The 14,266-nt window shown below is 39.6% G+C and overlaps 1 protein-coding gene across 2 annotated transcripts in view; it reads left to right on the top strand.

The window, feature by feature from the left end:
* TRMT1L (tRNA methyltransferase 1 like) overlaps positions 1 to 14,266 on the top strand; it is a 44,636-nt gene that overhangs the window by 26,279 nt on the left and 4,091 nt on the right. For both annotated transcript variants that reach the window (XR_002347095.1, XM_021102636.1), the window contains exon 12: positions 12,977 to 13,055. Coding sequence is in view for 1 of the 2 variants with exons in the window: in XM_021102636.1 (XP_020958295.1) it covers positions 12,977 to 13,055 (79 nt within the window). In the remaining variant the exon portion in view is untranslated. The remainder of the gene's footprint in view (positions 1 to 12,976; positions 13,056 to 14,266) is intronic.

Raw genomic sequence — 14,266 nt, 5'->3', positions numbered from 1 at the left:
GCCTCTACAGTGACCCAAGCCGCCACTCTCAGATTCTTAACCCACTGTGCCACAGCAGGAATTCCCCAGGATTTTTTTTTTTTTTTTTTTTTTTTATAATGGTGCTAAAAGTAAAGAGCCCATCCTTTGCAAGTCATCCATGTGGTTCCATAGGTGTTTTGTGTTTGCTCAGATTATTGAAGAATGGTGGCTTGTGTCATGGTTTTTGCATTTGTGTCTAATGCACCTTTCATCATGATAGATGCAGTGCATTGTGTAGCTACAGTGTTCTGGAAAAGTCAGTCTTTGAGAATTGTTTTTCAGATATCCAATAATTTTTTTCTTTAAATTAAAACAATAACAAAAACCTAGTATGGTTTTTCATTTGTCCAGGTACTTTTACTACAGTATTGCCAGTAGGAATAGAGGGTGTCCTGTCAGCTTCCTTGTTCTAGTTCTCCCTGGTGTTCTCTGATTCCTGCGTGAAAATGAGATACCTATCATTTATCCTGCTAAGAGAGTAACCTTCATTTCCAATTTTTGTATTTTATCAAGATGTTGAATTTTGTCAGATTTTTTTCAGCCTCTGTGTAGGTGATAATATGGTATTTCCCCATTGATTTATTAATTTGATTAATTGTAATAAAATTTCCCAATATTGAACCATTCTGACTTTCTAGAATATTCTGTCAGGAAGTCATCTTTTAATATAGATTCTATTTACTAATTTTTTAAAGGCTCTTTTGTTTCAATATTCATAAGTAAGATGATATATAGTTTTCCTTTTTAGAATAATTTCGGTTGGGCCTTAGAATCAGTTTAAATCCCCTTCAAAAAGAATTTGGGGAGTTCTCTTGTGAGATAGAAGGTTAAGGATCTGGAGTTATTGCTGCTGTGGTGCGTATTCTATCCCTGGCCCAGGAGCTTCCACATGCCATGGGGTGCAGCCAAAGGAAAAAAAAAAAAAAGATTTGGAATTTTTCCATTTTTTTTCAATGCCTGGGGACAGTTGCTCTGTCAGAATTATTTGTTCATTAAAGGGTTAATAGTATTCATTTAGCTTTTCTAATAATTAGGTAGAATTGAACCAAGTGTTGTCTGATGATTCTTTGTAATAGCTTTGGTTTCTGTAGTTTGTCCTTTCTGCCCTTGTCTCTTGATTACATTAGATACTAGTTTATTCTCATGATTTATTTATTACCCTAATGTCTACTTCTGTAGTAGTAAATATGTGTGTGCTTCCGTAATTTGGGTTTATCTGTTTTAAGTAATATACTTTGGCTTTTTGCTAACAAAAATGAGGTAATTAGCTGTGTATTTTCCATTTTCACTTCCTAATTTTTCTTAATTGTACCATTTGTTGGGGGCAGGGCACACTCATGCATATGTAGTTCCTAGGCCAGGGATTGAATCCAAGCCACAGCTGCAGCCTACACCACAGCTGCAGCAGTGCCAAATCCTTAACCCACTGCACCAGGCCAGGGATCAAACCCACACCTCCCCAGCAACCTCAGCCATTGCAGATACAATGCTGGGTCCTTAACCTGCTGTACCACAGTTTGAACTCCTTATACCATTTTTATGTTATTGTCATGTGTAACATTTATATTCTATTTTGTCAGTATAATCCACACATTAAATATATTCACTGCTCATCATCAGTCTTTTTTTCTTTTTCTTTTTTTTGGTCTTTCTGTCTTTTCTAGGGCCGCCCCTGCGTCATATGGAGGTTCCCATGCGAGGGGTCTAATCGGAGCTGTAGCCACCGGCCTATGCCAGAGCCACAGCAATGCGGGATCCGAGCCGCGTCTGCAACCTACACCACAGCTCACGGCAATGCCGGATCGTTAACCCACTGAGCAAGGACAGGGACCGAACCTGCAACCTCATGGTTCCTAGTCGGATTCGTTAACCACTGCGCCACGACAGGAACTCCGAGTTTTTTATTTATTAAAGTATTTGACTTACGATATTGTGCCAGTTTCTGTTGTAGAGCAAAATGACCCAGTCATACATACGTGCTTTTTCTCATATTATCTTTCTTCATGTTCTATCCCAAGAGACTGGATATAGTTTCATGTGCTATACAGTAGGACCTCATTGCTTATCCATTCTAAATATAATAGATTCCACCTACTAACCCCAAACTCCAAGTCCATCCCACTCCCTCCCCTCTCCCCCTTGGCAGGAATATTTATTTTTAACTTTAAAATCCAGTAATACTACTAGATTATAACTTTTAGGATCAGTTTTCCTAAATCATGTTGTGCCATTTTAACTTGTAGCTTCAAAACTTTTCATTTCAAGAAATTTTTAAAATTTTTTAATTCTAATATTTATCTTACCTTTGTTATGCCAATGTTAGATCTCCTGAACCTGACTTCTTTATCATTTTATCTCTGAAAATATTCATATATGCTTATAATTGTTTTGTTTGGTTTTTCTCTTTTTTAGGGCTGCACCTGTGGCACATGGAAGTTCCCAGGCTAGGGGTTGAATTGGAGCTGTAACTGCTGGCCTACCCCACGATGACTGCAGCACAGTATCTGAGCCGCTTCTGCGACCTACACCACACACTAGATCCTTAACTCTCTGAGGGAGGCCAGGGATCATTCTCACATCCTCATGGATATTAGTCATGTTCATAACATGCTGAGCCACAATGGGAACGCCTATACTTACAACTGTTATATCTTCTTTGGCTCTTTTCTCATGAAATTTCCGTCTTTATCTCTGTGATATTTCTTTTCTGAAAGCCTATACTATCTGATATTAATATAAATAGCATTTTCCTAGTTGCTATTTGCATAATATTTTTTCTCATCCTTTTACTTTGAATCTAAAAATATCTTATTGTCTTGCTTTCTTTTTTATCCAATCTGATCATTTCTGCCTTTCAATGAGACTCTTTAGACTATTCAAATTTGATGTAATTATTAAAATGGTTGGCTTTATTTCAGCTCTTTTACTATTTGTTTTATATATGTCTCAAGTTTTCTGTGTTCCTTTGTTGCCTTCATAGTGTTAAGTATTTTTTTAGTAATACTTTAGTGTGTCATTTTAATTAATTCTTCTGTTGCTTTCTTAGCTATATGTTTTCCAATTATTTTCTTAATGGTTCCTCCAAGGACCATAATATATACTTTTAATTTATCTTGATCTACCTCAGGTTAGTACTTAAGATTGCCCAAATCTAGCAACTTTGCTATAATATAATTCTATTTTTCTCTCCCTTCCTGTGCTATTTTTGTCATATGTTAATTACATCTACAAATAGACCCAATCCAATAATACAGTATTACTTTTTTTTTTTTTTTTTTTTGTCTTTTTGTGTTTTCTTGGGCTGCTCCCGTGGCATATGGAGGTTCCCAGGCTAGGAGTCTAATCGGAGCTGTAGCCACCGGCCTACACCAGAGCCACAGCAACGCGGGATCTGAGCTGCGTCTGCAACCTATACCACATCTCACAGCAACGCCAGATCCTCAACCCACTGAGCAAGGTCAGGGATCGAACCTGCAACCTCATGGTTCCTAGTCGGATTCGTTAACCACTGCACCACGACGGGAACTCCTGCATTTTTTTAAATTGTTTTTTATTTCTTTTTACGGCCACACTTGCAGCATATGGAAGTTCCTGGGCTAGCAGTCTAATGACAGCTGCATCTTCAGGCCTATGCCACAGCCACAGCAACACCAGAACTGAGCCACATCTGCAGCCTATGCTAGTTTGCAGCAACACTGGATCATTAACCCAGTGAGCAAGGCCAGGAATTGAACCTGCATCCTCATGAAAACTACATCAGGTCCTTAGACCATTGAGCCACAGTGGAAACTTTGATTTTTTTGTATTTTTTAAAGTCTTTGGAATGTCAAAGAGAAAACACACACACACATCTTTCATAGTTACCCCCATAATTACCTTTCCACTGATCTTTATTCCTTCCTTTGGTTTCACATTACTCTAGAAGATTTCCTTTCAACCTGAAGAACCTCCTTTATTCTTTAGAGTGAGTCTGCTGCAACAGACTCTCTTAGTTTTTGTTTATGTTGAAAAGTCTTTGTTCCACCTGCTTTTTTTGATGGATAGTTTTGTTTGATGTTGAATTACTGGTTGACAGGTCATGTCCCACCCTCCCCCTCCCCTTTGACTATTATCATCCCAGTGCTTTCTGGCCTCTATTATCTCTGATTAGAAGTCAGCCATTAATCATATTGTTGTTCCTTTGTACTTGATAAATTATTTTTTTCTTATAACTTTCAAGATTCTTTTTGTGGAGTTCCTGTTGTGGCTCAGTGGTAACAAACCCAACTGATATCCATGAGGACATAGGTTCAATCCCTGGCCTCTCTCAGTGGGTTGAGGATCCGGCATTGCCATGAGCTGTGGTGTAGGTGGCAGATGTGGCTCAGATCTCAAGTTGCTGTGGCTCTGGCATAGGCTGGCAGCTACAGCTCCAGTTCAACCCCTCACCTGGGAACTTCATATGCCACAGGTGTGGCCTTAAAAAGCCAAAAAAAAAAAAAAAAGATTCTCTTTTTGTAGCTTTTGGAAGTTTGATTTTGATGAGTCGGAATGAATCTCTTTGTGTTTATCCTACTTGGATTTTATTGAGCTGCTTGTGTCCATACATGATTTTTTTTTATATCCAATTTGGAACAGTGTCTTGCTTCTCCAAACTAAACCTTTATCACTTCAGACTAGAGACAGATTATCTTCTGTTACCTACTACTGTTAAAAGAGTCATATATAATCAGCTGTATCTAGTACAGCGTTCCAAGCAATCCTTTTAGCAGTTACCCCAGAGCTACTCTAGTGATATTCTTAGAGGTTCGTGTAGCCCCCTGGGCTATTTCTGCCTTTAGTGCCTGTTCTCTCCACTGTGATTTTTCTTCCCATAGTAAGATCTCTCAGCTTGGAGAGTTTCAGATAGTACTGGATAATTTGGGATGTGTGATGATCCATCTTCCTGTTTTCTAGCACTGTTCAGGACTTGTTCTTTTTTTGTTTGTTTTTTTTCTTTTTTTGCCTTTTCTAGGGCCGCTCCTGTGGCATATGGAGGTTCCTAGGCTAGGGGTCTAATCAGAGCTGTAGCTGCCAGCCTACGCCAGAGCCACAGCAACTCAGGATTGAGCTTCGTCTGCGACCTACACCACAGCTCACAGCAATGCCAGATCTTTAACCCACTGAGCAAGGCCAGAGATTGAACCTGCAACCTCATGGTTCCTAGTCGGATTCGTTAACCACTGCACCACTACAGGAACTCCAGGACTTGTTCTTAAGAAGTATTTTTTCTGTCATTTCTAGAGATTTGGAATTAGAAAAGCCAGGTTTAAATGCTTAGTCCACCATACTAATCTTGGTTTGTTTGGGTGTTTTTTTTGTCTTTTTGCCTCTTCAGGGCCAATCCCGTGGCATATGGAGGTTACCAGGCTAGGGGTCTGTTCGGAGCTGTAGCTGCAGGCCTACACCAGAGCCACAGCAACTCGGGATCCAAGCCACGTCTTCAGCCTACACCACGGCTCATGGCACTGCTGAATCCTTAACCCACTGAGTGAGGCCAGGGATCGAACCAGCCACCTCATGGTTCCTAGTCAGATTTGTTAACCACTGAGCCACAATGGGAACTCCCTAATCTTGGTTTTAATGCAACAATCAGAAGGGTTATAGAATCTACTCTGGTATTTTTAAAATAAATGTTTCATAAATATCTGATGAAACTTTGGAAAGTATTGGTCCTCCTGTATGCCTGAGAAATTGATGTAGTGGCCTATTGTTTCTTTTATATTTTTTTGTAGTTCACTTTTCCTTTATTTAAGAAATAATGAATATCTTCAGTGTTTAAAAGGATATCCATAATGTGGATTTCACCTCAATTAAAAAAAAAGAAAGAATCTTTGAGTTCCCACTATGGCTCAGTTAGTTACGAACCTGATGCTATCTCTCTGAGGCTGGGGGTTTGATCCCTGGCCTCACTCAGTGGGTTAAGAATCCAGTGTTGCTGCAAGCTGCAGTGTAGGTTACAGATGGGTCCTGAGTGGATGTGGATGTGGCATAGGCTGGCAGCTGCAGCTCTGATTTAACCCCTAGCCTGGGAACTTCCATATGCTGCAGTTGTAGCCATAAAAAGAAGAAAAAAGAATCTTGGTATTTCTTTTTACCTCATACCCCAGTGTTACTGATGATGTTTCTACCTTTAAAATTATGAATCATTTCTTTATTACATAGAGTTTTTTATCTCTGCGTATCTTAACCATGTGTATTTTGCCATATCAGCTAACTCAAATGCACTCTGCTCAAATTTGATCTTGAATCCATAAAAACGTAACATCTTTTCTTCTCTATCAGAATTCTTTCAAGTTGTTTTAGTTTGGGACTATTACTATAGTGGTTTTTGTTAAACATTTTAAAGGATTTTGACTTAAATTATTATGGAGTAATATGATTTGTTTCTGTACTTTGTAATCATACAGGATTTATAGTGTAAATGAATATGTCTTTCAAAAAAGTCAATTCACTTAGAACTGTTTAAGTTTTATCAATTTGTAATACTTAAAAAGTCAAATTATTCCAACAACGTTTTCCTTTTTTAGGGCTGCACCTGAGGCATATGGAGGTTCATAAGCTAGGGGTCAAATGGGAGCTGTAGCTGCAGCCACAGCCACGGCAACGTGGGATCCGAGCCACGTCTGCGACTTACACCACAGCTCACAGCAACGCCGCATCCTTAACCCACTGAGGATGGGAGGCAACTGGCCAGGGAGCCAACCCACATCCTCATGGATACTAGTCAGGCTTGTTACCACTAAGCCACAACAGAAACTCCCAGAAGTCTTATTAATCTGCCCCACTCCCTAAAGTAAGCAGCTAAAATCTCACAGCTGTTTCTTCTGATGTTTAAAGTCTTTAATTTAGTGTCTTTACTATTTCTAAGACGTATGCTTGTACTGCCTGTAACTTCTTTTCATGGAAGAAGAGTATTTAGCATCTCAAACCAGCCTCGTCGCCTGAATGTCCTCCTTTCCAGGTTTGGCTTAATCAATATTCAGTTTATATTTTTATGAGTATAAAAATACCATTTATCATTTCATAAGTATAAAAATATCATTCGCAAGTTGTATTAATTATCTAATACTGTGTACCTATCTACTCCAAAACTTAGTGGCCTAAAATCGTGTTTTTTATGTTACTGTTACTCTGAGTCAAGAATATGGGCATGTTTCAGCTGGGTCCACTAGCTCAGGGTCTCTCACAGGCCACAGTCAAGTTGTTGGCCAGGGCTGCAGTCAAGGCCTGCTGAGGAAGGCTCTTAGAAGCTCATTCACACGGTTGTTGCCTGCATGTAGTTGTTGGACTGAAGACCTCAGCACTTGGTGACTGCTCAGAAGTGCTCTCAGTCTCTTGTCCTAAAGTCCACTTCATACTCAAAGCAGAGCCACTCACTTCATCAGAAAGATTAAGCAAGAAGAACCAGAGAGAAATAGAAAATGTTGCCATATTCTAGTCACTAGAAATGACTCCCTAGGTCTAGTGATCTCACACACAAGAGGGACTGTAGAAGGGCATGAATACGAGGAGTCTGCGAACACTGCTGCCTCTCTCAGAAGGCTGCAACAACACAGATAAACCAGTTAATATAGTGTAACAACATTTCTTTTTTTGCAACTCTGATTACTCTGGAATTAATCATTTCTATGTATTTGTCACCTTTTGTGCATGTATATACTTTTCATAATTCATAGTCCAGTTTAAGTGCTCCTTTTATTTCGGTTAAGAACATCATTTCATTCCCCTGGAGACAGTCCTGCTGTAGTTTGAGTTGTTTTCCAAGTCTGCTGAAAATTGTTTCCCTTGGGCTTCCTTTCAGACCATCATACTGGAAATTTTCTTTTGCTTTCTCTTTATGATGAACCTCCTATATTTTGAATCTTAGGTATTTTCCACTTTTCCTTGTTTATGTTCTCATTTTGAAACTACACTTCTCGTAGCTTCCCGAGAAGGATTCTATGGCCAAGCATAGACATCTAGGTTGGAAATCCATTTTTCCTCATAACGTTTAAGATACTATTCCATTGTCTTCTAACCTCCGATATTAACACATCTGCTGTTGTTCTTATATCTCGTCCTTTTTGTTTTTTCCTAAGTGTTCTTAAAATATCTCTTCTTTACTCAGTATTCTAAAATAAATTCATGGAGTTCCCTTGTGGTGCATTGGGTTAAGGATCTGGCATTGGGTTGCTGCTGTGGCATTGGTTTGATTCTTGGCCCAGGGATTTCCATGTGCCATGGGTATGGCAAAAAAAATTTCATGATGTGTGAGTTCATCTTTTTTTGTGTGTCTTTTTAGGGTTGGACCTGTGGCATATGGAAGTTCCCCAAGGTTGGGAGTCAAATTGGCACTATAGCTGCCAGTCTACACTGCAGCAACACAGGATCCCAACCTATACCACCGCTATGGCAATGCTGGATCTGTAACCCACTGAGCAAGGCCAGGGATCGAACCCGCATCCTCATGGATACTAGTCAGATTCGTTACTGCTGAGCAACAGTAAGAACTCCCTGAATTTATCTTTTTTAATTCATTGTGCTGGATAATCTGTGAGCCCTTTAAACTTGAGTTCTTCAGTTCTGGGAAATTTTTTTTCTATTTCTTTGATAATTTTCTTCTCTCAAATTATCTCTGTCCTCTCTTCTAGGAACTCATTTTAGTTATTATATAATGGCTCTTCTAGACTAATACTTTAATTTTTTTAATTTCTCTAGTGTTAATTTCTTTGGCAGTTAGTTCTATTTTATAGGTTTCCTTGAGTTTTATTTCCCAACTCTCCTATTTAAATTTCTGTCATTTGGGAGTTTCCATCGTGGTTCAGCAGAAATGAATCTGACTGGCATCCTTAAGCACACAGGGTCAATCCTTGGCCCCACTCAGTGGGTTAAGGATCCAGCGTTGCCATGAACTACAGCCTGGCTGTGGCACAGGCTGGTGGCTCCAGCTCTGATTTGACCCCAAGCATGGGAACCTCCATATGCCATGGGTATGGTCCTAAAAAGAAAAAAAAAAATTCTTGTCATTTCCAAAAGTTATTTCATATGTTTTCATTGTCCCCCCCCCTCCTTTTTTAATCAATTTAGGGCTATACCTGTGGCAAATGGAAGTTTCCAGGCTAGGGGTTGAATTGGAGCTGCAGCTGCTGGTCTACACCACAGTCACTACAATGTGGTAGCCAAGCCACAGCAACACCAGACCTTTTAACCCACTGACTGAGCAAGGCCAGGAATTGAACCCACATCCTCATAGATACTAGTCAGCCTCCTAACCCACTGAGCCACATTAGGAACTCCTTCATTGTTCCCTTTTTAGTAGTATTCAACTCTTATTTCAGAGCTGCAAAATCTAGTCTTAACCTCTTGAAGAGTGCTGACTATAGTTCAATGTTTTATATTTAGGATAGTTTTTTGTTTTGTTTATTTTTGTATTATTGCTGTTATATTGTTGTTTTAATTCTTCTCTTTCCTGACTTCCTCTATTTTCAGTTTTGTTCTTTGTCATAGTAGATCTCAAATGTTTAGTGGTCTTTAGTCATCCACACTGACAGTTACGTGGGGAGCACTTGGGGCAGGGCTTATAAACTGGTGGATTTTAATGTAATGAGAAGGCACCAGTTTGCCTTTTCACTACAAGAACCCCCAAATGCCAGTCAGTCAGTGTGTGTGTGTATGTCTTGAGTTGGTAAGTACTTCTTTTCTCTCTTTTTTTCCCTTTCTAGGACCGCACCTATGGCATATGCAAGTTCCTAGGTTAGGGGTTGAATTCAGAGCTGCAGCTGCCAGCCTATGCCAGAGCCACAGCAACACCAGAACTGGGCCACATCTGCTAACTACACTGCAGCTTGTGGCAACACCGGATCCTTAACTCACTGAGCATGGCCAGAGATTGAACCTGCATCCTCATGAATACTAGTCAGGTTCTTAACCCACTGAGCCCCAGTGGGAACTCTTTGGTAAGTATTTCTACAAAGGAATCTTTGAGTCTTCTATCAGCTTTTTAGGAGTTAATGTTAGGGAAGGAGATTGGAAGTTCCTAACATTGGACTTTTACTTAGTCTGTCTTTTCATATTTCTTCTCACTTTCACTGTGGCTAATGCCCCTGGTTTCAGATCCTCTGTGGTTCAGCCTCACCCAAGATTAACTTCATCTTATGGGATGGGGAAGACACAGAAGCGTGGCTGTTAGTGTTAGAGAAGACAATCTATGCATCTGAGATTAAATTTTAAAGGCGTCTTTTTTTGCAATACTACCCTATTCCCATCTTCAGAGACAGTACCTTCAATCCTCAAGCCTTTCAGGATCACACCATTTGGGTTTGCCGTTTATTGGTAGCCATTTCAGGCTGAGGCTTTAGCTTTCCCTGACTTGCTAAAGCAGTTATCCCCTTGTGTGTCTGCTTCCCACTTCTAAAATATTACTGACATCTCTCATCTTCTTTTGTTATCTCCTCTCCCATGGTATTTACCCTTGGGGTTTGAAGTGTATTAATTTCTTCTCGCTTTATTTATTTATTTATTCATTTGTGTCTTTTTGCCTTTTCTAGGGCCACTCCCGTGGCATGTGGAGGCTCCCAGGCTAGGGGTCTAATCGGAGCTGTAGCTACAGGCCTACACCACAGCCACAGCAATGTGGGATCCAAGCTGCATCTGCGATCTACACCCAGCTCATGGCAACGCTGGATCCTTAACCCTCTGAGCAAGGCCAGGGATCGAACCTGCAACCTCTTGGTTCCTAGTTGGATTCGTTAACCACTGAGCCATGACGGGAACTCCTCTTCTCACTTTAATAATGTTTTACTTAATAAGAAACAGCAAAGATAGAAGTTCCCATTGTGGGGCAGCGGAAATGAATCCGACTTAAGAACCATGAGGTTGTGAGTTTGATCCCTGGCCTCACTCAGTGGGTTAAGGATCCAGCATTGCCGTGAGCTGTGGTGTAGGTTGCAGATGTGGCTCGGATCTGGCATTGCTGTGCCTATGGCATAGGCTAGTAGCTGTAGCTCTGATTAGATACCTAGCCTGGGAATCTCCACATGCTTTGGGTGCGGCCCTAAAAAGAAACATCAGAGATAAAGTATGTGTTCAGTCTACTGCATTTAAATAAAGGTCTTTAGATATGTTTGAATTCCTCATCTGGAATTACCTTCATAGCCAGCCTGTATACTAATGACATAGAAATACTAGTTTGCTTTCTTTCGTTCTTCATTTGTATTTGCTACTGGTAACTTGAAATGATAGCCTTGATCCCTCAAAAGAGGGAATTTGCTGATACTGGCCTAGCACTGAAAAATCGTAGGCAAGGGGCTTGAGAAAAGACATAGGTTTATACATTGGGAACATTTCGTAAAATGCATCCGTAAACAAAATGACTAGTACAAATTTATGTGTGAGCTGTAAATTTGTATGGCTGACAGAACCATAAATGTAAATCACCCTAATATGAGTAATACTGCCTATTGTACTGGCAATTTAGTTATTTAATGGTATAGGAGAAGACTTCTTGAATGTATTCATATAATGTTTGGGAAACATCATTGTCGATAAAGCTAAGATCAGTGAATACCATAAGTTCTTTTAAGACCAAAAGGTAGACTTAGGAACAAACAATGAAGGAAGCCTTTAAGTAAATATAATGTTTACAGACTGTTTGTTGTGCCGTTTAATTGCATGATGACAGAGTGATACCAGATAGCAAGAGGCTATAGATCCGTGTTCCTACTATCATAATCCTGGATTCTATGAGAAAGTGAATGATCAACCCAGGAATGGCCTGGAGGAACTTAGATGGAGAAAGTCTGATTTTAAATGACTATTCTGAGACTTCCTGCTACAGTGCAATGGGATCAGTGGTGTCTTGGGAGCACTGGGACACAAGTTGGATCCCTACCCAGGCACAGTGGGTTAAGGATCCGGCATTGCCATAGCTGTGACTGCGGCTCAGACCTGATCCCTGGCCTGGGAACTCCATAAGCTGTGAGATGGCCGAAAAAGAACAGTAATAATAAAACAAAAGACTCGGCTACTCTGGGTCTTAAATGAAAAGTAAGGTAGACTATCACTTCATCTAGGAGACTAGGAATGGCTCTTGTGCCTAGCCAGTCATCTTGTGATTACTTTATACCTCTCTTTGCTCTTTAAACTGAATTAGTTTCTTCCAGCCTACATTTTGGAGCTGAATATGAATCAAGCCCAGCAAATAGAGCAATTCATTTTCTTCCCAATTATAGGAGAGTTAATATGTAAGAAATGTCTTTATTTTGATGGGGTGTGGTTACATGTATACATACATTTGTTAAAGCTCATCAGCTTTTTCACATAAAATGTATACATTTTATTGCATGTAAATTATACCCCAGTCAATTTCAAAATATTTTGTGGAATTTATAAGACTTTCTCCTACTTAAATTATTTCAGGAAGTATAGTGATTAAAAGCTAGTAAAAGTTATGTCTGTAGTAAGTTGTTTGAGGGAGTTTCTGTTGTGGCACAGTGGAAACAAATCTGACTAGTATCCATGATGATGTAGGTTCGATCCCTGGCCTTGCTTAGTGGGTTGGTGATCTAGCATTGCCATGAGTTGTGGTGTAGGTTGCAGTCATGGCTTGTATCCTGGGTTACTGTGGCTATGTTGTAGGTCGGCAGCTGTAGCTCCAATTCAACCCTTCCTTGCCTGGGAGCTTCCATATGCCACAGGAAAGGTTGTTTGATATGGATTTCTACATCTCTCTTAAGTTTTAATCCTGCGATCTATATAATTGAGATCTTAACAGTATCTATTTCACAAAGCTGTAAGGATTAAATTTTTTTAATGCATATAAAATACTTAGCACAATACCTGGCACATAGTAGATCCTCAGTGTACATAGTATCTTCAGAGTATTGTAAATATAACAATTACTATTTGTTATATTGTGATTTCTCCTTTGATTTCTTTTTTTACTGTCTTTCTACAGAAAACCCATATAAACAGCTACCGTGTAACTGTTATGGCAGCATGCCTGGAAAGACAGCAATAGAACTTGGACCTCTATGGTATGTCCCTAAGCATAATAATATATTGAAAATTGATTTATGTATTGATTTGATTGCTGACTTTTGATTGTGTGTGGTAAAAGACAAGCAAATTTAGGGTTTTGTTTTTTTTTTTTTTTTTTGGCCATGCCCATGGCATATGGAAGTTCCTGGTCCAGGGCTCAAACCTATACCACAGCAGCAGCAACCTGAGCTGCAGCAGTGAGGATGCCAGACCCTTAACCTGCTGAGCCACAAGGGGAACTCCCAATTTTTTTTTAAGTCTGGTAAATAATGATTCCTCTTCCCCTGTGAACCTGAGATATTTTGTTTGCAGATTTCAAGTTTGTGACTGCAAAGATGCAGTAGAATCAAAGAGAAGCCTACCTGATCTGCAACATAAATAATTCATTTCTCTGTAGTAAGAATGAGGTTTTTAATTTGATAATTGTAGAACTAGGGTGTGATTGTAAAGTGATCACCACAACTTTTTATAGACCAATCAAATAATATAAAAGGTCTTTGAGGAATTAGTTTTAAGTAAGAAGGGCCTGTTAAACGGCTGCTTTTTCGTTAGGTAAAGCTGTTCAGATGGACCATAGCTACAAATATTTAATGTATATGTGCTTTGGGTCCTTAATAACTAGGTACTGTGTTTTTAATTCCTTAAAGGTGAATTGTTTTTACTCACAGTCCTTACTTACCACAGCGTATTCATTACTACAGAGTTAGCAATTTAAGATTTCTAACAGCATTGTAACAAGAATCATTACAAACTTCAGCCTCGTTACTTAACAAGGCCAAGGTTTAGCCATCCACTAAGCCTAAAAATTAGCCCACTGCTAAACATATTTGAGCCGATGCCCATTATCTTCATTTCACATAAATACTTTTAAATTAAGAATGACCTGGCCAGCCTTACCTTCTAGTATTTACTTACCTGTATCAACTGTTAACGTGTTAGTCCTACTGATCTTAGAACTGGGGAAATTAATAGGTCTCTGGATCCAGAAGGAAAATCTCCTAGCCCAACTCCTTCATCATTTTACAGATGAGAAAATTAATGGGACAGAGTATTTAAGAGCTGGCTAAAACTGACACCCCCCTCCCCCCACTCCCCACCAAATTTAGTTAGCAGCACAGGCAGGGCCAGAACTCAGGTTTCCTGACTCCCAAGACTGAATTCTACACCATGATTTAGGATTTTCTCACTCAAAGCCATTGCTCATGTC

Source organism: Sus scrofa, chromosome 9 (genome assembly GCF_000003025.6).
Source record: "Sus scrofa isolate TJ Tabasco breed Duroc chromosome 9, Sscrofa11.1, whole genome shotgun sequence".
Taxonomy (NCBI): Eukaryota; Metazoa; Chordata; class Mammalia; order Artiodactyla; family Suidae; genus Sus; species Sus scrofa.
This window is presented reverse-complemented; position numbering and strand designations above follow the sequence as displayed.